The sequence below is a fragment of the Prionailurus bengalensis genome, chromosome A2 (assembly GCF_016509475.1).
Source record: "Prionailurus bengalensis isolate Pbe53 chromosome A2, Fcat_Pben_1.1_paternal_pri, whole genome shotgun sequence".
In the NCBI taxonomy this organism is placed as follows: Eukaryota; Metazoa; Chordata; class Mammalia; order Carnivora; family Felidae; genus Prionailurus; species Prionailurus bengalensis.
The window spans coordinates 16,187,441-16,213,698 of record NC_057348.1 but is presented as its reverse complement, the minus strand read 5'-3'; the positions used below and the strand labels follow the sequence as shown (position 1 = coordinate 16,213,698).

General features: G+C 52.8%; 2 protein-coding genes across 2 annotated transcripts in view; one reads left to right on the top strand and one right to left on the bottom strand.

Annotated features, from left to right (window-relative positions):
- LTF (lactotransferrin) overlaps nt 1-21,414 on the top strand; it is a 28,665-nt gene extending 7,251 nt beyond the window's left edge. The window contains exons 3-17 of the mRNA XM_043587233.1: nt 452-560; nt 871-1,053; nt 1,394-1,541; nt 2,444-2,499; nt 5,665-5,843; nt 6,311-6,485; nt 7,302-7,456; nt 8,969-9,059; nt 10,333-10,380; nt 11,504-11,659; nt 13,617-13,758; nt 15,689-15,756; nt 18,268-18,452; nt 19,622-19,811; nt 21,223-21,414. Of these exons, the coding sequence (XP_043443168.1) occupies nt 452-560; nt 871-1,053; nt 1,394-1,541; nt 2,444-2,499; nt 5,665-5,843; nt 6,311-6,485; nt 7,302-7,456; nt 8,969-9,059; nt 10,333-10,380; nt 11,504-11,659; nt 13,617-13,758; nt 15,689-15,756; nt 18,268-18,452; nt 19,622-19,811; nt 21,223-21,257 (1,920 nt within the window). The 3' untranslated portion in view covers nt 21,258-21,414. The remainder of the gene's footprint in view (nt 1-451; nt 561-870; nt 1,054-1,393; nt 1,542-2,443; nt 2,500-5,664; nt 5,844-6,310; nt 6,486-7,301; nt 7,457-8,968; nt 9,060-10,332; nt 10,381-11,503; nt 11,660-13,616; nt 13,759-15,688; nt 15,757-18,267; nt 18,453-19,621; nt 19,812-21,222) is intronic.
- Nucleotides 21,415-23,795: 2,381 nt separating this feature from the next.
- On the bottom strand, nt 23,796-25,646 carry CCRL2 (C-C motif chemokine receptor like 2). The gene is given in 3 exon segments (XM_043587232.1): nt 23,796-24,204; nt 24,206-24,951; nt 25,386-25,646. Coding segments are annotated over 2 exon segments (1,050 nt in total). The 5' UTR covers nt 24,893-24,951; nt 25,386-25,646; the 3' UTR covers nt 23,796-23,841.
- Nucleotides 25,647-26,258: the final 612 nt, after the last annotated feature.

The following is a 26,258-nucleotide window of genomic DNA, read 5'->3' as shown; positions in this document are numbered from 1 at the left end:
GAGAGCATGAGCAAGGGAGAGGGGCAGAGAGGAGAGAGAGAGAGAATCCCAAGCAGTCTCCACGTTCAGCTTGGAGCCTGATATGGGGCTCGATCCCATGACTCTGATCATGACCTGAGCCAAAATCAAGAGTTGGACACTCAACCGGCTGGGCCACCCCCGTGCCCCTAGAATAAACAACTGTAAGTATAAATGACTGCGAAGGGCAGGAACCATGAGACGATACAGGCGGGGACGCTTATAAGAAAGAGACAATATGCCAACGTCCATAGTTAAAACTATTGCCCTCAAAAGAGGGAACTTTGACTCGTGCCACCAAGCGAACATGAGTGAGTATGCCCCAAAGGAGACCCTTTTGAAGATCCTTCTAGATCTTTCTGACCTCCTGAAATCCAGTTGCCTGGGTTGCCTGGGCTCTCTCCTGAAGCTGGCCTGGCCTCTTTGCTTTCAGGCGAACGAGGCAGATGCTGTGACCCTTGATGGTGGTCTGGTGTACGAGGCAGGCCTGGACCCCAATAAACTGCGACCTGTAGCGGCTGAGGTCTATGGGACCCAAGCGGGTGAGTTCTCCCTGGAGACCCGGAAGCTGGGGTGGCCCTGGCCTTGGCCCCGGGCTCTGTGCAGAGTGGATGACATCTAGAGGTGGGCTCACGGACGGCATCCCACTTGCAGGGAACTGAGTCCCTGGGCTCTTTGGGCCCGATGCTGACCCGCTGGGGGAGGACACGTGTGTGCTCCCTGGGGAAACAGAGCAGGTCCCAGGAAAAGCTAGCATATGGCTTCCTTTTCCACCAGGGCAAGGTCACGTTGGGCTGTTTTTCTCCCTCTGGTCTGGGCTAAGAGCTTTCAATTCTCTCTGTCCCTTTGCAGAGCCACAAATCCACTATTATGCTGTGGCCATAGCAAAGAAGGGAGCCAACTTCCAGCTGAACCAGCTACAAGGCAGGAAGTCCTGCCACACAGGCCTTGGCAGGTCCGCCGGATGGAACATCCCTATGGGGTTGCTTCGTCCATTCTTAAACTGGGCAGGGCCGCCCGAGCCCCTTGAGAAGGGTAAGATGACTGGAGGACTGTGGGCAGTCTCTGGGCGTGGGGAGGGGGGGTCTCCACGCTGGTTGCACGCGCAGGCCACTTTGTAAACGTGGGATGAACCCCAGTGGGCCCACCGCACCAGCGGCCCTTTGGGAGGCGGCAGCTGAGTCTGCTGTCGGCCAAGGCGCGGCTCTGAGCGCCCAGCCTCACGTAAGAGGCTGTCCCGCAGGGGTGGAGGAAGGGGCTCAGTCTCCACCCCCCCCGCCGCCCCTCCCCAGTTTGTACCAGCGTCCCTGGGAGATGTGATGAGCTGCGGCCGGACTGGCTCACACCCTGTGGCCTATTTCTCTGTGTTCAACAGCTGCGGCCAACTTCTTCTCTGCCAGCTGTGTGCCCTGCGCGGATGGGAGAGAGTACCCCAACCTGTGTAGCCTGTGTGCGGGGACAGGGGAGAACAAATGTGCCTGCTCCTCCCAGGAACCATACTTTGGCTACGCCGGTGCCTTCAAGTGAGTGAGAAGGCCCTCTTCTCCCCAGTGGCCTGAGCACCCTGTGTCCTCAGGCCGGGAGGCCTTTTCTCTGGCCCCAGTCACAGCTCAGCCTGCTGGCAGGGACCGCAGAGCAGGTGTCATTCTCCTGAGTCCAAAGAGGGCGCTGGCTTTGCCCAGTGCACGTGCCCCTCCAGCCCCCTCCCCTCCGGATCCCCCTCTACGGGCCCTTTACCTCTACCCCAGCCTCGTGAGCCGTCACCCCGACAGGGGTCATTCCTTGTCCCCAGAGACGAGGCCGTGGCTTTGTTTGCACTGGGATGTCCTGTGTTTCCCTGCTGACTTCCGCCCTCTCCCTAGCCACAGAGGGACTGAAGGGGTCTTGTCTTGAGACAACCAGGCCCTCGCTCCCGGAAGGACAGCTGGAGCGTCCAGGCTGAGGTGGTCTGCCCCGCGCGGGCTTCTCCTCCAGCCGGGGGAGAGCGAGCTCTGCCCGACTGCCCCCTGCACCCCCTGCCCCCCCATGCCCCGTGCTGAGGCGGATGCTGCTTCTCTCCCCACATCTGCCTCCTGAGCGCAGGCATTTTTGCAGACGGAGGCCTCCCCGCTTGGCCGCAGCACATTTCCCCACTCGGTCCTGGGAGAAAGGACCACATACTCAGGCATATAGAGGCTTCAGATCCTTTTATATAGAAAGACCCGTTTTGCCCTTTCAGGCCCTAACGCAGGAGGTGGGGGGCTCTGGCCAGCCCCTAAGCCGTCCTCCCTCACAATCTATCTGGAGGTGGCCGCCCTCCCAGACAGGTGCGCTCCAAAGCCTCAGAGGAGGGGAGCCCGGGGCCCTGCTCCCCTGGGAGGCCTGAGGAAGAAGCTGGGGACAGCCGGCTCTGTGCTGACCCTTCTGTGACTTTCTCATTTCACAGGTGTCTGCACGAAGGAGGTGGAGATGTGGCTTTTGTCAGGCACACTACAGTGTTTGGTAAGAAGTGGGAGGAGACCTAGGGTACAGCCTCCTTTGGTTTTATTTCCCCATAATTCTGAGCATTGAGCAAATTGGACTCTTCACTTCTTGGCACGCTATTATCAAGGTTCTCTACGGGGCAGGCCTCTTGTTTGATATTATTTTGTTTTGATATGTTTTACTTTATTTATTTATTTATTTATTTAGCTATTGATATGTTTTACTTTTATTATTTCCTTTTGATATGTTTTACTTTTATTTAAAAAAATGTTTTACTGTCTATTCGTTTTTGAGAGAGAGAGAGACAGAGAGAGACAGAGCACGAGCGGGGGAGGGGCAGAGAGCGAGAGAGGGAGACACAGAATCCCAAGCAGGTTCCAGGGTCTGAGCTGTCAGCACAGAGCCTGACGAAGGGCTCGAACCCACAAACCATGAGATCATGACCTGAGCTAAAGTTGGACGCTAAACCAACTGAGCCACCCACGCGCCCTATTTTATCATTTTTTAAAAAGTTTATTTATTTATTTTGAGAGGTGGAGACAGCATGGGGGGGGGGAGCAGAGAGAGGGAGAGAGAGAGAACCCCAAGCAGTCTCCACGCTGCCAGAGCAGAGCCCGAAGTGGGGCTCGAACCTACGAAACCTAGATCATGACCTGAACTGAAATCAAGAGTCCGATGCTTAACCGACGGAGCCCCCCAGGTGCCCCTTATTTCCCATTTTAAGCCATCAGCTTTCTCTAAATCCCCCAATACCCACTACCTTTCTTTTCCTCAGAGACACCCCCGCCTCTGTCCCCGACACAGGTTTTTGGGTTCTGAGACCACAAAAGTTTCGGCATTAGAAACCATGCTGCTGCCAGGATTTTCCATTCAGCGTCTTGTTTTGGAGATTTATCTGTGTTGTATGTCTAGTTCAGTGTTTCTGACAGCTGAGGAATGCTCATCGGGTTCTACTTATCCGTCACCCTAGGTCACCTTGCCTTTCCCTGTACCACAAACAGCTCCATGACTCACGTTCTCCTGTGTGTCCTCTTACTGTTGTGCAGAAGATTCCTGAAATACCACATGCTGCTGCACCCTGCTGGGTGTGCACGGGCTGAACACATGCTTACCAGGACCACCAGAGACAGACCCACCCCACTGACCCGAGACCTCCGGAGATAGGCTTACATTGATCATCTCAATATATTTGCTAGTCATTTTCTAATCTTGACTATTTTCCTATTGAGTTTAATGCCTGTTTCTTCATGATTTTGATTCAAGGAGAGGCCTTCTTTCTTTAGTTTATTTTGAAAGAGACAGAGAGAGAGAGCGAGCAGGGGAGGGGCAGAGAGAGAGGGAGAGAATCCCAAGCAGGCTCTGCGATGGGAGTGCAGAGCCCGACGTGGGTTGGTGGAGAGAGAGCTCACCCTACACTTGGCTGTTCGTTTTCAAATCTCGTTCAACGAAAAGTGTAGAATTCTTTTGCTGGCTTTCTAAAAACGTCATCCTTTAATTTTAATTAGAATTGTTTTGAGTTTAAATTGGTCCGTGGGGAACTGTATTTAAGGTCAAGTTGTCCAATCCCTGATCACGATGAATCTTCCTCCGTTGATCATACCTCTTCTATGTCCTTTAACGGAACTTACAAAGTTTCTCTTTGTTGGTCTTACTGTGCGAGGTTAGTTACTAGCTCTTTCATGGTTCGGGTTGCCATTACAGTCTGATATTCTATCTTAGCTTCTGCTTGGTTGTTGCTAATGAGGATAATACTTGGTTTGGGAAGTTCTACCCTGCTGGATACCGTTATTGGTTTTATTCCTTCTTCCTTGGTTTTGTTGGCTTTTCTATGTAGATGACCACATCATCTTTATTTTTTTATTTTCAGTTTTTGAGGCGGGGGGGGGGGAAGGGCACAGGGGGAGCGAGAGAGAGAATCCCAAGCAGCCTCCACACCCAGCGGGGAGCTCAGTCTCACAACCATTGAGATCATGACCTGAGCGGAAGTCAAGAGTCAGACGCTCGACAGACGGAGCCACCCAGGCACCCCCGTGGATCGCATCATCTTTAAATAGAGTTTGCCTTTTTCCTTCCGGTGGTTCCATCTCGTTTCTTTTGTCAGTTGCGTCCGGCACTGTGTTGGCAATATGACAGCTGACATTTTTGCTTTGTTCCTGATTTTGAAGCGAATGCTTGCATTTTCTCCTGCTAGTATGATTTTGCTGCAGCCATTTTGATGAAAGGCATTTCTCAGGTTCAAGAACTTTACCAAATTCTCCATATTACTAGTTTCCTGAAACAAACAAACAAAAAACCCAACCACAACTAGATGTTGAACGCACACCTGCTTTTTCTGCATCTGTTAAGATTATCTCATGGTGCTTATTAATGACGTGGAGTACTCTGGCTTTTTAGATGATTGACCGTTCTTTGTTAATGAAATAAGCTGATAAACCTTAACCCTGATCTATTTTTAAAACACTCTGTTAGGTTGAGTTAGCTAATGTATATTTGAGATTTTTGCACGTATGCTCATAAGGAAAATAGGCCTGTAATTCTTCTCTCCTGTACTGCTCTCTCTGATTTTGAGCTCAAGGTTGTACTAATCTCCCAAAAGGACTTGGGCAGGTTCCTGTCACTTTACCTATTGTCACTATACATGCTCATGTATGAGATACATTGGCAGTTCCAAATTGGGCTGAACTCACTCATAAAAACAGACTTTCCCCTTCTTTTGATAACACCTCAGGTTGGGAAGTGATTCGACTGTACATCCTGCCTTAAAAATGTTTGTAACTTTTTATTCTTTCTAGAGAGGTGGGTAAGGCAGCGCCCCCTGGCTGCTGCGCTGGGATTGCCTCTACCCTGGGACCCTTTTCTAGGAGGAGTTGCCATAGAAACAGATGGGGTCTGGTTCAGCCTCCTTGGCTGGCCAGGCAGAAGGTGCATCAATCCCAGAGCAGCCTGTATGATCCAGAGGAACACTGGGCTAGCCCCCAAGGCTTTCTGGTTACTATCGTTACTTTTTTTGAGTGTTCCGGAGCAATCCACTGCCTTTCTGACCCCCCCCCCCCCCGCCCAGTTTTGTAGAGTGCCTATGATGTCTCCTCTAGCTCACGATGTGGGAGAAGGGGAGCTCCAGCTCACGGTTAATGCCTACAGTGGGCTCATCCAGGCTCCCTTCCACCTCCACCTTTCCTCCAGAGAGCCTGCCAGACAAGGCCGACCAGGACAAGTACGAGCTGCTCTGCTTAAACAACACTCGGAAGCCAGTGGACGCGTTCAAGGAGTGTCACCTGGCCCGGATCCCTTCTCACGCTGTTGTGGCCCGAAGTGTGGACGGCAAGGAGGACTTGATCTGGGAGCTTCTCAACAAGGCGCAGGTGTCCACCTCCTCCACCCCTCTCCCACCCCCCACCCCCCCCCTCCACTCCCGAGGCCCTCCCCACCTGCCTGGATTTGCCGTGGGGAGCTTCCTTCCCGAATGTCCTGCTGCTCTACAAGTCTTTCTGCGGCCTCTCTGCACAAAGGCTAACAGATTCAGTGGGCTCTGGACAGCAGAAACAATAGAGGTCTCTCCAGCATTACTGATGAACGGTGTCTCAGGGGCTGGAGCAGCAACAGGGGGACGATGAGGCAGTATTCTCAGGACTCTAAGGTGCCCGGGCCCTAGCGACTTTTGAAGCCACAGCTGAATGAGCCACGGGGCCAGTCCCTCCACACGAGGAAGTGAACCAAGGTCCCCAACGCTCAGAATCATCCCCAAGCTCCAGGCGCTGAGGTTCAACATTGTGCTTTTCTTTCCTGTCTATTTCCCACTGACACTGTAATTCCATTTTTCCTTAATTAGGAAAAGTTTGGAAAAGACAAGTCACCTGCGTTCCAGCTCTTTGGCTCCCCTAAGGATGAGAAGGATCTGCTGTTCAAAGACTCTGCCCTTGGGTTTTTGAGGGTCCCCTCGAAGGTCGATTCTGGGCTGTACCTTGGCTTCAACTACCTCACTGCCATCCAGGGCCTGAGGGAAAGTGAGTGAGGCCCGGGCAGGCCCTGCGGGCAGGCTGGTGGGGGTGCTAAGCCAAGGGGCAGGCCTTCCAGAAAGTACTCTCCCTTCTCCGGCAGCAGAGCCCTGCTCTGGAGCGGCCCTTGTCCATTCGAGGCAGATGCCAGTGTGCCGTGAAGCAAGCCAGGGCATTTTAACATGCGGGAGAGTCTCGGGACTAATGTGACAGACACCCAGTTAATGTGGTTGTATGTCCCCGGCTCCCCGGCCCGGACAGAACAATCAACTTGCCTCCCTATGAAGTAAGAACCACGCACATGAACCGAGAGAGCCAGGGCCCCTCCTGGGATGAATCTGGAGGCCTGGTGAACGCAGCTCTGGACTGGGGCCCTGGACTTGGCCGGGGTACCACAGGGGGCCAGCTCAGCCATGGCTCCTCCTCTCCTGGGGGGCTGAGATGGAGTCAGCCTGAGCGAGGACACTGCGATGCAGTTAATGGTGGTGCCTGACTGAGGGGAGGTCAGTCCCCTAGGCCATCTCTTGGGGCTGCCGCTGCCTGTGTCCTTGGAGCTTTAATCCCGTGGGACCCAGATACTAGGCAAGTCACCACACTAAGGCTTGAAGGGTGGGTTAGAAGCCAGGGAAGCCTCCAAAGGAACCGAAATAGGAGGCCCGGGGTTACGCGCGCCTGGCCAAGGGGTTGGGCCCCTGGGAGTGGAGGGGGAGAGCGGCAGGGGGCAGCGAGCGCAGGGCTTCCGGGCGGTGGGCGGCGCCTGGGTGTCCCCGCCAGGCTCTGGGCCCCACGACCGACCGCTGTGTCCCTGTGTGTCCCTGTGCGCAGCGGCTGCGGAAGTAGCGGAGAGGCGCGCGCGCGTCGCTTGGTGCGCGGTGGGCCGAGAGGAGGAGCGCAAGTGTCAGCAGTGGAGTCGCGCGAGCCGCGGGAACGTGACCTGTGTCTCGGCGCCCACCGGCGAGGACTGCATCGCCCTGGTCCTGGTAGGGGCGCGGGCTCCACCGGGGGGGTGGGGGGCGATCGGGACCGGGAGACACCGCGCAGGCCCAGAATGCTTGTGGCCTTTCCACTCCCTTGCTTCGAGGAACAGTCGTGATTGTTGCAGGGCGCTGGGAGGACATAGAAAGGTAGCTCGTAGAAAAACAAACAGCAGAGATACCCCACGGCTAAAGTCTTGATAATTTCCTAGCCCCGGATTTCTCCGGACACGCGGGCGCGTGCCCGCAACCGTCCTGGATCGTGCCAGTTCGGTTGGGTTTGAGTCCTTGCCACTTAACGGGACATCGTGGCCATTCTCCCACGTGAATATCTATTCCCTGAAAACACTGAAAAATGATTTGAGGATGTCTTTCCCGTGGCTGTGGCTGTTCAGCCACGAACCTATTCTGCTTTGGCCCGTTATTTTGTTATTACCATTAGACCCCCCCCCTGCCCCCCCCCCCCCCCCCCGTGCTGCATCCCTGAATAGAAATTTTCATCCATATCTTCATATCCCCAGTTTTTAAAAATTTTTGTAAGGTTTATTTATTTTGAGAGAGAGAGAGAGAGAGAGAGTGTGTGTGTGTGTGTGTGTGTGCAAGTGGGGAAGTGGGGGAGGGGCAGAGAAAGAGGGAGAGAGAATCCCACCCAAGCAGGCTCCACACTGTCAGCACAGAGCCTGATGTGGGGCTCGAACGCTCAAACTGGTGAAATCATCATGACTTGAGCCGAGATCCAGAGTCAGAGGCTTCACCGGCTGAGCCACCCAGGTGCCCCTCCAGTTTCTTTTTAAAAAGTTTTAACGTTTATTTATTTTTGAGAGAGAGAGAGTGGGGAAGGCTCAGAGAAAGAGGGAGACATAGAATCCGAAGCAGGCTCTGAGCTGGCAGCACAGAGCCCGATGTGGGGCTCGAACTCACAAACTCATGTGGGATCGTGACCTGAGGTGAAGTCGGAACGCTTAACTGACTGAACCACCCAGGCGTCCCTCCAGCTTTTTTTTAAATAGAGTTGTAAGAAAATTATTACTGAGCCGAAGAGCGAGTTTGCAGTCTTGATGAATCCATACTCGAATGTTGGGGTGTGGGTGTGTTCATTCCCCTGGCGAGGCAGCTCAGTCGTTGCTGCTCATTTGTTGAACAACTTCTGTGTCGAACTTGAGCGTAACGCCAAGGGGCTGAGACCAGACGAGGCGGCTTGTTCGATCCGTCTCCTCACTGAGTGAGGCTGGTCCAGGAGGGCGTCCCAAGAGCGTCTGGGGGACAGAGGGTCAACGCAACCTGTGCCTGGTCCGTCCATTGGGAGCGACCACACGAAGGGTGCGCGGGGCTGATAATCGAGAGTGTGCCAAGTGTTTCCTTGGGTGCTCAGTTCAAACAGGCCCTGTCTCTTTCTGCTACCTCGTCGGAGCAGCTGACATTCTCTGACCTAAAGCCGTTCTCTCAGACAGCCTAGAAATAGGCGAGACGGGAAAGCGCCCCTCTGTATGGTGCCGACGATTTGCTTTGGTTTTACAGAAAGGAGAAGCCGACGCCCTGAGCCTGGATGGAGGACTGATCTATGTCGCGGGCAAGTGTGGTTTGGTGCCTGTCCTGGCAGAGAACCAAAGTAAGTCGGTGTTGGGGGGGGGGGCGGGGGTGTCCTCTCTGGTTTCTTCCGTCTGGCCCATGGGAGCAGTAACCCCACTTGGTGGGTCCAGGGACAGATGCTGAGATGGACGGATGCATTCAAACAGGAGAATCGGGGAGGGGGAGCAAGAACGGATGAAAAGGGCCTTTACTCACACGGCCTGTGTGTTGAGAAGTGACAAAGCACAGACTGGTTTCCTCTTCTTCATGTAAAGCGGGATTTTAGTCAAGTACAATATACATACAGAAAAGTGCCCGTAAGTGCAACTCAGTGACGTGTCACAAACTGGTGGGTCCCCATGCCCTAGTGCCCCGATCACGGCAAGTTCCAGATGGCCCCCGGCGCCCTCCTGCCACCAGCCGCCTTACTCAAGCGAGGGCAGTAACCCCTGACTTCAAACGGCACAGATCAATTCTGCCTGTTTAAAAAATATTTTTTTTAAATTTTTATTCATTTTTTGAGAGAGAGATGGAGACAGAGCGTGAGCAGGGGAGGGGCAGAGAGAGAGGGAGACACAGAATCCGAAGCAGGTTCCAGGGTCTGGGCTGTCAGCACAGAGCCCGTCGCGGGGCTTGAACTCACGAGCTGTGAGATCATGACCTGAGCCGAAGTCGGACGCTTAACCGACTGAGCCGCCCAGGCGCCCCAATATCTGCCTGTTTTTTTTTATTTTTTTTTAACGTTTTATTTATTTTTGAGACAGAGAGAGACAGAGCATGAACAGGGGAGGGTCAGCGAGAGGAGACACAGAATCTGAAACAGGCTCCAGGCTCTGAGCTGTCAGCACAGAGCCCAACGTGGGGCTCAAACTCACGGACCGTGAGATCATGACCTGAGCCGAAGTCGGCCGCTTAACCAACTGAGCCACCCAGGCGCCCCAATATCTGCCTGTTTTTAAACCTTCCGTGCGAGACACGTGCTTTGTACGTCTGTTGCTCAGTGTCATGTCCGTGAGATTCATCCAAAGAGTATTGAATCTCGCTGCTGTATGGTATTCTGTAGTTATTCGTCCATCTATGGGGGAGAGGCGTTCGGGTCATTTCCAGTTGGTGGCTGTTGTTTGGGTCGTTTCCAATTGGTGGCATCTGCGTCTGTGTCTTTTGCTGAACACACGCATCTGTGCCTTTCTGCTGCACGGGATTGCTGGACGGTCTCTTCGGATTTGATCCCGCATCGCTGAGATTTAAGAGTTTGTGGCTTCTCAGTAAAGCTGAGTGTTTAATGACATTTTGCTTGTTTTTGCTCCTTTCAGAATCACAGATCCCTAATAATGAACCTTGTGAGGATAGACGAGTGGAAGGTGAGTTGGAATCTGCTAATTTCAGGGTCATGGGGTAAGTTCTCATTGCTGGAGGAGGAGGAGGAGGCGGCGGCCGGGAACTTAAAAGAAAAAAAAAAAACCTCACAGAAAGAGATACAGCCACAGAAGCCGTAAGCTCTTTTGAAGAGGCAAATAATTCATAGACGAGTAATTGTAATTAATGTTGTATTGACCTTCACGCTTAGCAGAGAACTGTCAGAGTTCTTCACCGTTCTCACAGCCATGGACGGTACTGCGGCAGATCCTGGCCTTGAACCGGGTCTCCCGGGCTAGATCCCGTGCTCTGAGCGGTACCCCCACCCTCCCGCTGGAGCCTGGGCTTGCTCAGCGCGAGAGGAGCTCCGTACTTGTCCACGGCTGGAATCCGTCAGTGACGCACCGTCAGGAGAGGGATTGCCACCATGTGGACCCTCTCACGGTGCAGGGCTGGTTTGGACTCGGCACGGGGGGGGGGGGGGTCCTTGCAGACACACTCCCCGCACCTACACAGCACTTAGTCTGGTGGCCATCGTGGCTGTGGCCCAGTGTCTGTTGCAGCTGGTGATTTATGCACTCTTGGGGTCACGCTTGTTCAGTGTTTTTTTTTTTTTTTTTTTGCCTTAGTGGCTCACGTCTAATTTAGTAGCTCACAATGTGTGCCTGGCCAAGGACAGTCCCTAGCAATCACTTAAAGGATCCACTTTTCCTGGGGCGCCTGGGCGGGTCCGTCGGTTAAGTGTCCGACTTTGGCTGAGGTCATGATCTCCCAAGTTTGTGGGTTCGAGCCCTGCCTTGGGCTCTGTGCTGACGGCTCAGAGCCTGGAGCCCGCTTCGGATTCTGTGTCTCCCTCTCTACCCTTCCCCTGCTCGTGCTTTGTCTCTTTCTCTCTCAAAAATAAATACACAGGAAGGATCAGCTTTTCTTATTATTTCGTCTCATAGCCTACATCGTTCTCACCTTCCCATAGAACAGCAGCCGAAGCTTCAGGCAGTGGCCGGATATCTGGGGGCATCATCGCCTGGCGATGCTTCTTGACTTATTTTGGCTTGGCTTGCAGACGGATGCGCTAGAGTCCCATGCCAGGCACCCTGGAGGTTAAGTCCTGCTCTTCTGTTGCTCAAGGGTACCTTGCCGTGGCAGTTGTCAGGAAATCAGATGCGGATATCACCTGGAATTCTCTGAGAGGCAGGAAGTCTTGCCACACCGCCGTGGACAGGACTGCCGGCTGGAACATCCCCATGGGCCTGCTGTTCAGCCAGACGGGCTCCTGCAAATTTGGTGAGGCCTGAGGGAGTCGTGGGTGGGCCACCCTGGGCGGTAGGCACATCGAGCTGTGGAACCTCAGGGAAGGGCAGGGGCGGGGATGTGCAGGCTGACTGCGGCCCGCGGGCCGCTTTTGGGGTAAGCGTGTTCTCTGCGTGGCTGCCTCCTACAGTCATAGGAGCACTGAGTGGGTCTCTACCCAACATGTCCCATGCCCCAGCCCCCCCAGCCCCCCCAACCCAAGATAAAAATTCTGGAGTATCAGTCTGTTTCTCTGCACCCTAAGAACGGAGGCAGGTTCTGAGAAGTACGGATGTTATTATTATTATTATTATTATTATTATTTTAATCTCTTGGAGCCCTGGATCCGAATTTCTCTTAGGCGCTGGCTTCCTAACTTGGGGAAAGGCACCTGCCTGCCTCATGAAGCTGACTTCTTGCTCCACATGGCAAGGAAACCAAATTAGACCTCCAGGGTTCTGGCTCACCTGCTTCCGGGGCCTTCTGTCCCGGCCGTACCCCAGGCTCACACCCCGTGCCCTACCTGCTGTGGGCCTGGTGCCGTGGAAGTATGTGGCATGTTCCCGCCGGGGCTCACCTCTCGTGCAGGGGTCTCCTCGGGTGGGGCCCTCCTGCATTTTGGATGGGTTAGGGACCCTGGTTCAGGCAGGTTTCCACGTGGCTCTGCTCCTCACCGCGAGCGCTCGCTGTGGTTGCTCTGCACAACCCCCGCGGCCTCCTCCGAGCTGGGGGAAAGCCGCCAGGACCTTAGCGGGGTGCTCCCCAGCCTCCTCCGGAGGTCGGCACGCGGGGTGGCTCTTCCGGGGGCGGGGGCTGCACGCGTCTCAAAACAGGCTCTCGCTGCTCATCGAGGCGGGGCTTTCTTTTTTTTTTTTTTTTTTTAATTTTTTTTCAACGTTTATTTATTTTGGGGACAGAGAGAGACAGAGCATGAACGGGGGAGGGGGAGAGAGAGAGGGAGACACAGAATCAGAAACAGGCTCCAGGCTCTGAGCCATCAGCCCAGAGCCCGACGCGGGGCTCGAACTCATGGACCGCGAGATCGTGACCTGGCTGAAGTCGGACGCTTAACCGACTGCGCCACCCAGGCGCCCCAAGGCGGGGCTTTCTTGTCCGCATCGTGTTCTGTCTCCTCAACCCACATTAATCCATGTTGACTCCCTAACGCGGGTTAAACCACACGAAGGGCTAGTGCAGATTACGGTTAAGCTGCTGGGAGAGAAAACCCTGACTGGCAGAGGCTGATTTCCCTCTCGTGCAAGTGCAATCCAGAGGTGGATGGTCCACAGCTACTGGGACAGCAGCACAGTGTCAGCAACCCGGGCTCTGACAATGTGGCGTCCATGCTCAAGGTCACCTCGTGGCCCGTGGAGGTCTAGTTCCCGCTTCTGCTTTCCATGTGCAGAATGAAAGAGGGGAAGGAGAAGAAGAGGCAAAAAGCAGGTGCCAACTGTCTATTAAGGGTGTTTCCAGGACGCTGGCACGCAGCGCTCCTGCTTGATGCTCCCTGGCACGTCCCTAGCCACATGGCTCTACTGGGCACGGGGTGGCGGGGGAGGCCGGTCTTTATTCTAAGGGACCAGGAGCCCGGGTCAAAAGCTGGCTTTCTAGTTCGGAGGCAAAGGAAAATCAGGTCCTGCAGGGTGCCACCAAGTTCATCAGCTGAGTCCCCAGCTCGAGGCTGTCATCATGGGACCCTCTGTCCAGTGACAGACTCTTTTCTCCGGCCGCAATCAGGATTCCCGTCGGTGCCTACAGGGAGAAGCTTCTCCGATTTCTGGCGGGCCTTCGGTGGGTGGGTGGGTCCGTGTTGCCGTTCGCGACGGTGAGCGTGTTCTGTCTGTCCTGGGCCGTGTAGTGAACCCAGACCCAGTAGCAACGCCTGCTGGGCAAAGGCCTCTTACGTTGACTCGGGCAGGAAGAGCTGACTCCCGGTGTTCCTTCCCCGCAGGAGAATTCTTTAGCAAGAGCTGTGCCCCCGGGTCCGACCCGAACTCCAATCTCTGTGCGCTGTGCATTGGCGACGAAAGGGGTGAGAACAAGTGTGTGCCCAACAGCAGCGAGAGATACTTTGGCTACACTGGGGCTTTCAGGTGAGTGCCGCGGCCGAGCCTCCCCCAGGACAGGGACTTGTCCTTCGTCCGTCATCCTCTTTCATCCTGGCAGTGCATTTCTAAGGGGTCAGATATGGCCTGTCACGGCAGAGGCAGGGAGCAGCCTGGAGGTCCACTGATGGACTGTTCCTCCCCCACACAAGCCACTGCAGACAGTGGAGGCTGACAGGGTGCTGTCTGACCTCAGCTCAGCCGGGCCCTCCCTGTGGCCTGGGGCCAAGGTCGGCCTCAGTGGGCCTCAGGGTCCTCATCCTCAGAATCAAATGGGGAGAGTACGTGGCCCCTTAAGTCCCGTCTATAATTCAATTTTAGGGGGAAGACTTCTCTGTCCTGTAGCTGCCACCCTCTAGGCCAACGCCAAGAGTCGGCCGCTTAACCGACTGAGCCACCCAGGCGCCCCTGGTTTCTCTTTAAACTGTGATTCGTAAATTACAGACTCCTGGGTTAGCATCTCATTTTCTTCTTATTTATTTTTTCATAATTGCTTTTCTTTATCTTCCAGTTTCTGGGATATTTGCTCAGCTTAACCTTCTAATTGTTCTATCATTTTTAAGAATTGTTATGATGATGATTTTTTCTTTTTTTACTTTCTAAGAACTCTTTGTTCTGACTGCTCCTTTTTCAGACTTTGCATTCTTGTTTCATGAATGCTGCCCCTTCTCTTATCCCTTTAAAGACATTCATTGTCGTTTTTTTTAAAAAAAGTGTTATTCTCTCTCCCATATTGTCTCTGTATTTTCTGAGTATTGCTTTGGTCTCTATTTATTTTTTCTGGTATTTCTTCAACTATCCAGCGGTTTCTGGCCCTTTGTCCCTATTTAAGAAGGAAATAATGGTGCTGTCACAGTTCTGCATCAGTTACCACATCTTGGCAAGTAGGGGCCTCACCTGTGGTGCAGTTGGTTTGTGTCGTTTCACTGTGGGGCATCAAATATCAGAATCGATAGCCGTTTTCCTTGGGTTTATCAGCTTCTCCAGAGAACGAATCACCCCGTATGCTCCTCGGGAGGCTGAGTAGGGGAAAGGGGTTGTGATTTAATCTTCCAGAATAGAGATTTTCAATCCCCTTTCTTTTCTTCTTTTTTAAAATGTTTTATTTATTTTTTGAGAGCGAGAGACAGAGCGTGAGCAGGGGAGGGGCAGAGAGAGAAGGAGACACAGAATTCGAAGCAGGCTCCAGGCTCCGAGCTGTCAGCACAGAGCCCGACAGGGGCTCGGACCCACGAACTGTGAGATCATGACCTGAGCTGAAGTCGGATGCTTAACCGACGAGCCACCCAGGCGCCCCTTTCAATCCCCTTTCTGATTTTAGTGTTGGGCCTCTGCCCTCTGCGGTGCTTGGCTGTCTGTCCGTAGTGTTGTTCAGGTTCAAGTTCCTGTGAACAAACCTTCAGTCTTCTGCTGGGTGGGGGGAGGGGGAGTGCTCTCCCGGGTGCATGGGATAGGAGGGTACCTGCCCACTCCTCCTGTGTCAGCCACTCTCAGGGGTGCCTGGTCCTACTAACCAATGAGTCTTTCTGGAGCTCTGCAGTGCACATCCGTTTTCTTCTGGGCTTCCTACACTTCCGGCTTATGGTACCGCTGTTCTGTGCTCTGCTGAGGAAATCACTGCTCATTGATTTGCTCTCCACCTTCCAAACATGGTCATATTATCTTCTCTCCCTGCTGCCCTCCTCTTGCTCATGGTTTATGGCTTACAAAAAAAAAAATCTCACTACTGTAAAAAAAAAAAATCTCACTAACGGTATTTTATTGGGATCTTAGAAGCAGGGAAGGTTCACATGCGTGTTCAAGCTACCATTTAAAATCCTAAGTTCCAGGAATATTTGTTTTCGTCTGTGCCACGCATATGACAAATATTTATGACAACCCTAATAGTTTTTCTTCTCGGGCAATGTGTTTATTTTAGGTGCCTGGCTGAGAAGGCTGGAGACGTCGCCTTTGTGAAAGACTCCACTGTCCTGCAGAACACGAATGGTGGGTGAATACATCCCAGTATTCAGATGTGCAGTCGGGAAGCTATTAGAACCTTTTCCAGGCTTTGGATCAAGTTCATTCCAAAATTCTTTACCTCATATGCAACATGGTGCATCTGTGAGTGTCACGTTGCCTTTGAAACCAAGTTCCCTCTGTCTCACTCTCTCTCGCACACACACACACGCACACAAACACGCACCAGCCGTGCTCAGTAACAAATGTCTCCCTGGCGTTGTCTAGTCACCCACGAAGCACACCGTCTGCCTGTTCCCACATGGACAACTGAATGTGGATGCTACCAAAAAAAAAAAAAAAAAAAAAGAAAGAAAGAAAAATTGATATGCGCAAATACAATGAATACAATTTCCTTTTTTTATTTTTTTTTTTATTATTTTAAAAAAAATTTTTTTTTTTTAACGTTTATTTATTTTTGGGACAGAGAGAGACAGAGCACGAACGGGGGAGGGGCAGAGAGAGAGGGAGACACAGAATCGGAAACAGGCTCCAGGCTCCGAGCCATCAGCCCAGAGCCTGACGCGGGGCTCGAACTCCCGGACCGCGAGATCGTGACCTGGCTGAAGTCGGACGCTTAACCGACTGCGCCACCCAGGCGCCCCGCACAATTTCCTTTTTTTAAATGTGTATTTATTTTTGAGAGACGGAGACAGAGTGTGAGTGGGGGAGGGGCAGAGAGGGAGACACAGAATCCGAAGCAGACTCCGGGCTCCGAGCTGTCAGCGCAGAGCCCAACACGGGGCTCGAACTCTCGAGCTGCGAGATCTTGACCTGAGCCGACATCGGACGCTTCACCGACTGAACCGCCAGGTGCCCCAAACTTCCCTTTATAAAAAATGGAAGTAAGGGCCTTCATTGGGACCTCATGGGAGCCCTCAGTCTGGAAACTCCTTGGGAGTCACTGGAGACAAAGTCACAGGCAGATACAGATGATGGAAGATGAATGGTGATAATTGCCAACTTCCGCGCCCGTACATCCGGCTGCCTTCCGAACTGCAGCCCCACTCGGCCCCCACGGCCCCCAGCGGATAACTTGCCACTTCATCCCCTGAGGAAGAGCCACCTGGACTTCCTGCCTCTGTCTTTCAAACATCGGCACTCACAGCCCCTCTTCCCTCCTCCTGCCCCTCTCCATGGAGATGGACTGAGGACAGCCATATAAATTTGGAATGATCTCAGTATCAAATAGACAAAGCCAAGAGAATGGATGAAGTGTTTTTAAAAAAATTTTTTTAAATTAGAGAGAGAGAGAGCATGCAAGCTGGGGAGAGGGGCAGAGAGAGAAAGAGAGAGGGCCTCATAAGCAGGCTACATACTCAGCACAGAGACTGACGCAGGGCTCGATCCCACGACCCTGGGATCATGACCCGAGCCAAATTCAAGAGTCCCATGCTCAACTGACTGAGTCACCCAGGCGCCCCTTTTTTTGAGGAGAGCGAGCGGAAAGAGAGACGCAGGGGTCTGAGCAATGAACCTGTATTTGCACACACTCAGACATGCATACGATTACATTTTGAATTTGTGAACCGTCACTCTAAGTGATGTCCAAGGATCAGATTGATGTCAGCTTTTTTTTTTTTATACTGAAGGATAATTAACATCCAGTGTGATAACAGTTTCAGATACACAGTATAGGGATTCAACACTTCTGTATACTTCTCAGTGCTCATCCCAATCAGGGGACTCTTGATCCCCTAGATGGATGTCAGATTTAATTGTCTGTCAATTTCTTTGGGATTTCACAACTGCGTTTTATTGGAATTGACTGAACATATTTGAGAAATGTATAGAGGTTCCTCTCCTTTTCCTAGTGACAGTAAGACCATTCGAACACGAAAGGAAGGAGAAAGCAATTTCTTCTCGGACATAAACCAGATGGTTCTTTTTCTGGAGCTCACTAGAAAATGTGGCATAGATGGAAGGTTTTCTTTTTAAAAAATCAACAGCTCTATTGAGAGATAATTCATGCCACGAAATCCGTCCGTTCAAAGTGTGCGATTCGGTGGCCTCCAGCACATTCATGGAGCTGTGTGACCCACCCACACAGTCCGATTCTAGAATACTCACACAAGCCCATAAAGTGACCCTGTGCCCTTCCCCTCTCCTCCAGAACTGGCAACCTTCAGTTTGCTTTCTGCCTCTGTAGATTGGCCTGCTCTGGACATTTCACACAAATGGAACCATGTGGCCTTCTGAGACTGGCTTCTTTCACTTGGCATCGTGTTTTCAAGGCCCATCCACGTTGTAGAACGTGTCAATGATTCCCTCTCTTTGGTTGTTGACTCCTAATTCCCTTGAATGGAAGCAGCCCTAACGTTTGATATGTTGGAAGTTCGTATCGTCGGTGCCGACAAAGCTTCCTTCCCTCTCTCTCGCGTCACTGAGACCCGCCTGTGCGCGTTTCAAGAGGCCGGTGGACTCGTCCAGCCCACCCAGGGCGGACCTTTGACTAAGCTGGACAGCCGTGGCTGATGCCGCCTCTTTTTCTCTCCCCAGGAAGGAGCTCTGAGGCATGGGCTAAGGATTTGAAGCTGGAGGACTTTGAGCTGCTGTGCCTGGACGGCACCCGGAAGTCTGTGAAGGAGGCGGAGAGGTGCCACCTGGCCAGGGCTCCGAACCACGGCGTGGTGTCTCGGGAAGATAAGGCTCAACACCTGGAGCAGGTGCTGCTCCAACAGCAGGTGCGGATCCCCAGGGCCTCCGGCCCTTTCTTAACTGGCCGGGCTCTTGGGGGGCGGGGCGGTTGTAGGTAAAGCCGCCTACCCACGGCCCTTGTGTCTTGTCCCTCTGCCTGGCGCCGGTGGCTTCATGTGTTGGCTTCATGCTGAGGAGCTGCCCGGAGTCTCCGTGAGAACAGCAGAGGCATCCGCCTTTGTAATCTCGAAGGACAACAACAGACCCAGAACTCCCATAGATTGAAGGCTGTCTGTGGAAAGTGGTTTGAAGCAAACTGTGCAATTTCCTTAAAGTCTGGGATTCTCTTTTATTTTTTAAAAATATTTTGTAATGCTTATTTATTTTGGAGAGAGAGAGAGACAGAGACAGAGCATGAGCAGGGAGGGGCAGAGAGAGAGGGAGACCCAGAACCCGAAGCAGGCTCCGGGCTCCGAGCTGTCAGCACAGAGCCCGACGCGGGGCTCAATCCCACGAACCGTGAGATCACGATCTGGGCCGAAGTTGGATGCTTAACCGACCGAGCCACCCAGGCGCCCCTGGGATTCTCTTTTAGAGCTTCTAGTTTTGTATTAAAACCCCATGCGTCTTAAGTGTGCTTTAAAGACAGTACCCCGGCCTCGTAATAAAAGGCGCGGTAATCTCACTGTTGGCACACTCACTGGGGCTGATAAGAGGTCTTTAATCATCAAGGTGTTTTGCTCTGACTCCTGGGCATAGAGGAGGATCTATGGCCACGGGAGGCTGAGCGGCCCGCCCAAGGCAATGACCTGCTCAGTGGCAGAGAAGATTTCCGATGCAGACAGTTTCTCCAGGAAAGCTGACCTGTGGGAATGCCGTAGGTGATCTCGGAAATCCTCAGCTGTCACCTGGCCACCCAGAGGTTCTAAGGGAAGAGACCACAGATTAACAAGGAGGGGACGATGGTGGGAGGTGGGTCAGAGGTAGTGGGGGGGGGGGCCCAGGCCCTGCCCGGTGGGTCGGCCACCCGGGGCACGGGCTGCGGGATGACACGGGGGTGGCAGGAGGCTCAGCTGAGGCAGTGGAAGGACTCCAGAACTCAGCTCCAGAACTCAGGGCTGAGCCTGGCTGGAAGGAATGTCCTTGGCCTCTCCTGGTCCACACGTTCTCCTGTTTCCCTCGGCGACTCGCTTACTTGTGTGCCCTTTTGGTACAGACTCATTTTGGAACAAACGGAGACAAATGCCCGAGTGAGTTTTGCCTGTTCCGGTCCAAAACCAAAAACCTCCTGTTCAATGACAACACCGAGTGCCTGGCCAAACTCCAAGGCAAAACGACGTATGAAGAATATTTGGGGTCGGCATATGTCACGGCCGTTGGTAATCTGAGACAGTGCTCAACCTCCCGTAAGTAGGACGTCCCGGAGAAACCATCGCGCGTGAAGGGCAAGGTTGGAGGGCCAAACGGCATTCCAGGAGGGAAGATGGGAAAAAAAAATGTGAAGGCAATGCGATATCCCCCGACCTCGGGAAGTTACAGCCTCACCGATGGGGTGGAAACACTCAGGAAAAGTAAAGCAGTAGATAATATGCTAAGTTTTTATAATCCTGATTGTAAGTGCCTGTCAGGGAGGTTTTAGACACTGAGAATTCATTGTATTCAGTAGAATGAAGCGTGTGTATATCTATATGTAAGTATACACACCTGCACACATATATATGTATGTGTATACGTGTATGTATTCAGAAAGGACAAACCCCGGTCTCTAGACAATTACCATATATGCCAACTGTCGAGACTACAAATTCTCAGAAAGTATCTTAGCCAGGAAAACATATTGACAAATAACTTGGCCCTCCAAAAACATTTCTAAGACATCGCAGAGCGTTGTAAGGCTCCAGGCGGTGATTCTAAAATTTCAACGGGCACTGCCTCCCCTGTGCCGGGGGAGGCCGGGCGGGAAATCACCCAAAGTCTTATTTCTGGCACCTCGTCCAGACAGCTGGAGGCATCGGGTGGGGTGGTCCAGGGGTGGGGCGGGGCCAAGAATCTCTGTATCAGCTGTTCCCAACCAGGCACAGTTCCCCTGCCCCACACCGAGGGGACATCTGGCAACGCTTGGCGGTGTTTTTGATTCTTACAACTTAGGGGGGTGCTGCTGGTGTCTGGGGGGCAGAAGCCAGGGATACTACCAAACAAAGCACGGGACGGCCTTCTCGATGAAGAATTGCCTGGGCCCAAACGTCAATAGCGTCACTGTCCTTAACCACCCGGCGTCTCGGGATCGTGGTCGGGTGGTCCTGGCACTGATGACATTTTGAGAAAGAGGTTGTAGGGCTCTTCTTGGGAGCAGCCAGCTCAGGATTGCACAGACTGCCTGCCCCTTGAGGGCAGGGCCTGTGTGTCCCTGCCGAGCCCCCAGCACTTAGCGCAGTGACTCACGCAAAGCAGGCCCCCGCGAGTATTTGTGAAGGGCTGGGTGAACACGAGTGGAGACAGATTTGCATAAAGACGAGGGCGTGGGTTGCCCACATTTCAGAAGTGAGAGGACCATCGTGTCACGTGAACTCGAGGGTGACACTTGGTTCCGTTAGAGACAAATGGGGTGGGGGCTGTGTCCGTCGGGCCAGGGCGGGACATCACCCGGGTTAGCCAGGGCCCGAGCGGCTGGGCTGGCCTGAGGAGGAAGGCACAGGGAGACAAGTGAGCCGGCACCGCCGAAGGCAGGGGAGGGTCTGTTTCTTTGTGCCCTCCTTGATTGATCTATTGATTAAAAGAAATCAGTTACTGACTCTTCTGCTTTGGTGTGTCCCACAGCGCTTCTGGAAGCCTGCGCCTTCCTGAGGAGGTAAACCCACCCGCAGACTCCGTGGCCTCCCCTCCTGTGGCACCCCAGGCCCGCCCGGCTCTCAGCCCCGCCTGGGGCGCTGGGCTGTCCCCCTTCCCAGCCAGTCACCTGCTTTCGCGGCCCTCAGCGGTCATCCCGGCAATAAAGGAAATGAGAAAGGCTGTCGGTTTTCATTCTTTAGAAGGCGTCCTTTCATCTTCTCTAGAATTTTATACTGAAATCCTGTGTCTGATCGAATATGAGCACAGCTGGGCCTGTTCTTGCGTGTTTTCCAGGTTCAGCGCCTGGAGTTTTGGGTTCGGGGCCTGCTGGTCTGGAGCCAAAGGACAGGCCCGGCAGCTGGCTTTCTCAGGGGCATCTGGCTGGTCGTTCACATGATCGGTGCCATGTGTGTGCGTGTGCTCGTGTATGCGTGTGCGCGTGTGTCTGTGTGTGCACTTGTACCTGTGTGTGGGCGTGCGTTTGCGTGTGCATGTGTTTCTAGGGCAGAGCGAGGGAATAGGGAGTAGACAGACAAACCCGAGTAGAGAACAGACAACGACAAGGATCATAGGGAAAGGTGAAAACCTTTAAGACATTTTTAAAAAATATTTATTTATTTATTTATTTATTTTTATTTTTATTTTTTTTAATTTTTTTTCCAACGTTTTTTATTTATTTTTGGGACAGAGAGAGACAGAGCATGAACGGGGGAGGGTCAGAGAGAGAGGGAGACACAGAACCGGAAACAGGCTCCAGGCTCCGAGCCATCAGCCCAGAGCCCGACGCGGGGCTCGAACTCCCGGACTGCAAGATCGTGACCTGGCTGAAGTCGGACGCTTAACCGACTGCGCCACCCAGGCGCCCCCAAAAAATATTTATTTTTGAGAGAGGGAGAGCACAAGCACGGGAGAGAGAGGGGGACAGAGGATCCAAAGCAGGCTGCAGGCTCTGAGCTGACGGCAGTGAGCCCGATGCAGGGCTCGAACTCGCAAACCTCGAGATCATGACCTGAGCCGAAAGCAAGAGTTGGGCACTCAACCAACTGAGCCACCCAGGTGCCCCTGTTTTGATTTTTAGATTCTACCTATGAGTGAGGTCCTATAACATTTGTCTTGAGTCTGACTTATTTCACTTAGCATAACACTTTCCAGGTCCTCCTCTATCTTTGACTTAACTTTGATAGCACATGGGAAGTATATAAAGTGTCTTGACGTTTCTTGTGATTCAAACATTAGTTGTCAAGTGACTTTGCTACAGTGTATGCTTCATATGTAAGTGCTATTCTGCCTCGTAACGTCAGGTTGAGTTTATTAAGAAACATAGTGAATTCGGCAGAGAAATTTAGTTTTCAAAGCCATTCCGTGTTCTATAAAGTAGATACGGACCATCCTTCTTGTTCAGAAAAATTCCCGTCGTGGCCCTGAACGCAATCTGCCACTGCTAAGCCACAAAACTGCTGTGAGGTAGGGTGAGTCACGATATAAAATTTTTATTTCAGAAAAAAAACCCCAACAGAATTAAGGATAGGTAAGCCCATGGCAGCCAATGAACCTCACTGTTGAGACTGCTGGTTTAATTCACATCGTAAATTCCAATTATTTCCCACAGAGTACCGGTAGCGGATGACCATTGACTTTACCATTTTTACAGATTTTGTAAATTTGGCCAACTGAGCCTTTTCCTGCTCAACACAGACTTGAACTCCCATCGCTTATAACACGTATTGGCAGATCGCACTTCAGATTGTACTGAATTAGTGTTCTCTCAACTTCCTTGAAAATATTCTTGCCTGTAGTTACTTTGTGCAGGCTATTCATGTAGCAAGAAAACCTAGTGAATTCCACAGACCAGGTCGCTTTTACCTCTTTACCCATAGCTTCAGCCGGCCAGTTCTTTTAATTACCCGCGAGAAAATGCGCCTGAACAATTGCTTTTATATGAACAGGTTGCTTCTAATTTGGAATGTGGTCTGGTTGTAAGAGCACATATTTATTTCACGTGTTTTCTTGCCCGGTGTTTGGAAGTTTGGGGTGCTGGACAAAGCATAGATTCTGCAATGAATGGCAGTCATATTTGGGTCCCAGCCTTGCCACTTTCTAGCTGTGTGAGCCGAGACCAATTTCTGAGCCTTAGTTTCCTCCTTGGCGAAATGAGACAAATGCCGTCTACACCCACGGACAAGCACTGAGCCACGGAGGAGCTCACGTTTGCCAAGGACCTGCCTCGCACGACACCTAAGACAAATTCAGTGCTCCCCACTTGTCTTCTCATATCCTATTTTTAAAAATATTTTTAAGTTTATTTTTTATTTATTTTGAGAGAGAGCGAGAGAGAGAGAGCACACGGGAGGGGCAGAGAGAGAAGGAGAGAGAGAGGATCCCAGGCAGGTCTGGCACTGGCAGGGCAGAGCCCGATGAGGGGCTCGAACCCACGAACCATGAGCTCATGCCCTGAGCTCAAGAATCCGACGCTTAACCGACTAGAGCCACCCAGGCGCCTCTCTTCTCGTATCCTATTTTGGACACAGATGTGTAAAAATAAATACACACACGACGCAGCAATACAAAACCCGATGTTTATTTATCCCGCCGTTGACGGAAGCCTGTTTACACTCTGGTGAAATCGTCATGTTCTTCCACTGACGCGTCTTGTGCGGAGCCCTCAGCCCCCCGAAGCGGACTGTCACCCCGCAGACAGCACAGGCGGCAGAGGTGTCTTCGGAACGTGGTGTCGAGGACCGCGTGGAGCACGGGGTTGACGCAGCAGTGGGTGGCGGCGACGATCCTCACGATCTGAACGCTTCTGTCCAGGTGGTAGTTGCTCTGACAGTCGTGCAGGGAGAAACGCTCTCTGAACGCGGACAGGAAAAGTGCGATATTGTAGGGGCCCCACATCAGAAGGAAAACAACCACTATGGCAAACACGAGCTTGTGAGGGTCATACCTCCTCCCCCTAGAGCTCAGCGTTTTTTCGCAAACGCGTGTAGCAAGACGTGAGAACGCACAGTGGGAAAAGAAGGCCCAGGATGTTCATCTTCAGGGTCAGAAAATGCTTCCAGAAAGTCTCCTCAGCTGGCAGGAAGGGAGGGCTGCTAACAAAGCACTCGTATTTCTGGCTCTCCATCTGAGGTTTGTAAAACACGGATTCAGGCAAAATGACCAGCGTGGCCAGGCCCCACGCCAGAACAGTCGAGGCGATGTTCCAGCGCACCGTCCTGGTCGGGGGAAACCTTCTCATGTTGCAAGACACCAGGTACCTTTGCACGGTCAGAAGGACGTTGAAAAAAGCCTCACTGTACAGGCCTACGGAGGAAAATACGACGAGAGTCTTACACACGGGGCTGCCCAGAACCCCCCCATGGGACGCGGTGTAGGCCCAGAGAGGCAGGGAGAACAAGAAACATAAATTCGAAACTGCCAGGTTTAGGAAATAGACATTTTCCGTGCGCCTGAGTCCTTTGTGCTTCGCCAGGATGAGCACAGTCAAGATATTGCCCAGCAGTCCAGCCAGGAGCACAGGGATGAAGAGCTTGGGGACCACCCGGCTCAAGAGAACCTTGGCGTCGTATGGGTGGCACGTTTCTATTTCGTCGTCATTCAGGTCCCCCTCTATGAGGACGTCATAGTTATCCTCCGGGGCCAACGTGTAATTAGCCATCGTCAGCCTGCCCTGTGGAGAAGTGAAGGATTATCTTCCCTTCATACAGCTGGGTGGTCCTGCAGGGGGAAAAAAAAAAACTGGATTAGCATCCACGAAGCCATACTTACCCTCTCCTGGTGCTTCCTTGTACCCACAGTAGGTGTACATCTCAGGAGACTGAAACCGGTGCTGACACCCCGGGGGGAATAAAAGGAAGCCTTCCACGTCTTCAGAGAACTTCAGCTCTCCTGGTGGAAACAAGACTTGCCTGTCTGAAGACACCATCTGAGAAAACAGAGCTCTAAAGAGAGCCGAGAACTGTGGTCTAGTTTCCTCGAAGTCGGTCCCGGTCCTAATTTCTACGTGTGCAAAAAGCCTGCTCACCCTGTGAAGGAGCTTCCTGTGACCGGCTGGGCTGATGACTGAGTCCTTCTCTCCAAGGAGAGAAACAAAGGTTTGCAAAAGTGAAACCATCCCCAAGCACCAACAGGAACGTCACTGGATGACTTACCACTTGACCGAGTTCCAGGGGGGCAGGGCACAGCCTCTTGACCCACCATCCGAGCTGCTGTGGGAATGGCCTGGGGGCAGCTGGGAGACCGGCTTTCGTCTGAGCAGACGGTCCTGACCTTGAGGGGCAAGAGAAGCCACTTTTAGCCCTTGGTAGGTCTACGTCTACACCACAAGTGCCCGGTCTCGGGGAGTAACCCAAATAAAGCAGCTCGAAAGCTCCTCCAGACCCCTAGAGTGTTTCTCAAGCCTTTGAGCCAAACCAGGAAGTTGTTTTCTCCTCCCGGTCCCCCCCCCCCAACCCCGCCTTTGATTTCCCTGTGGCCTTTAGACAGGCGTCCGGCTGGCTGCCCTAGATAAGGGAACTGAGTTGTCACTGCTCCCCAGTGATACCAGGTGGGGTGGCAGGAGGGCTCTTCTGAGCAGGTAACAGCCAGCAGCGGAGGAGAAAGGGTCCTGTGGTAGCTCTATGTCCGGACCCCAGGGCCCGGCGCTCCCCTGCAGTGGCTCATCCACAGCAGCAGAAACCACCCGGCATCCAGAACGCTCGGGGAGAACCACAGTGAGTGGCATGTGCTTGGATTCTCCTTGTCATTGTTGAGAGACACTGAGCTGTGGCTGAGGGAGGAGGGGGTCCCGAGAGAGAACTTGGGGGACAAAGGAAGCCACGGAGGGGTGTCACTTGGGACAGGGAAGGGCGTTTCTGCCGAGATGCTCAGTACCAGTGGGTGTGGGGCCGCTGTGGGATTTGAGGAAAACTGACAGTGGGGAAAACCCGGAGTTAGGCAAGCCGTGAGGTGCTGACCCTGCTCTGAGAAGATGCCAGGAAATTCCACGGAAGCAATGCCAAGTCTGGGCTACAGAGGCGGCGAGG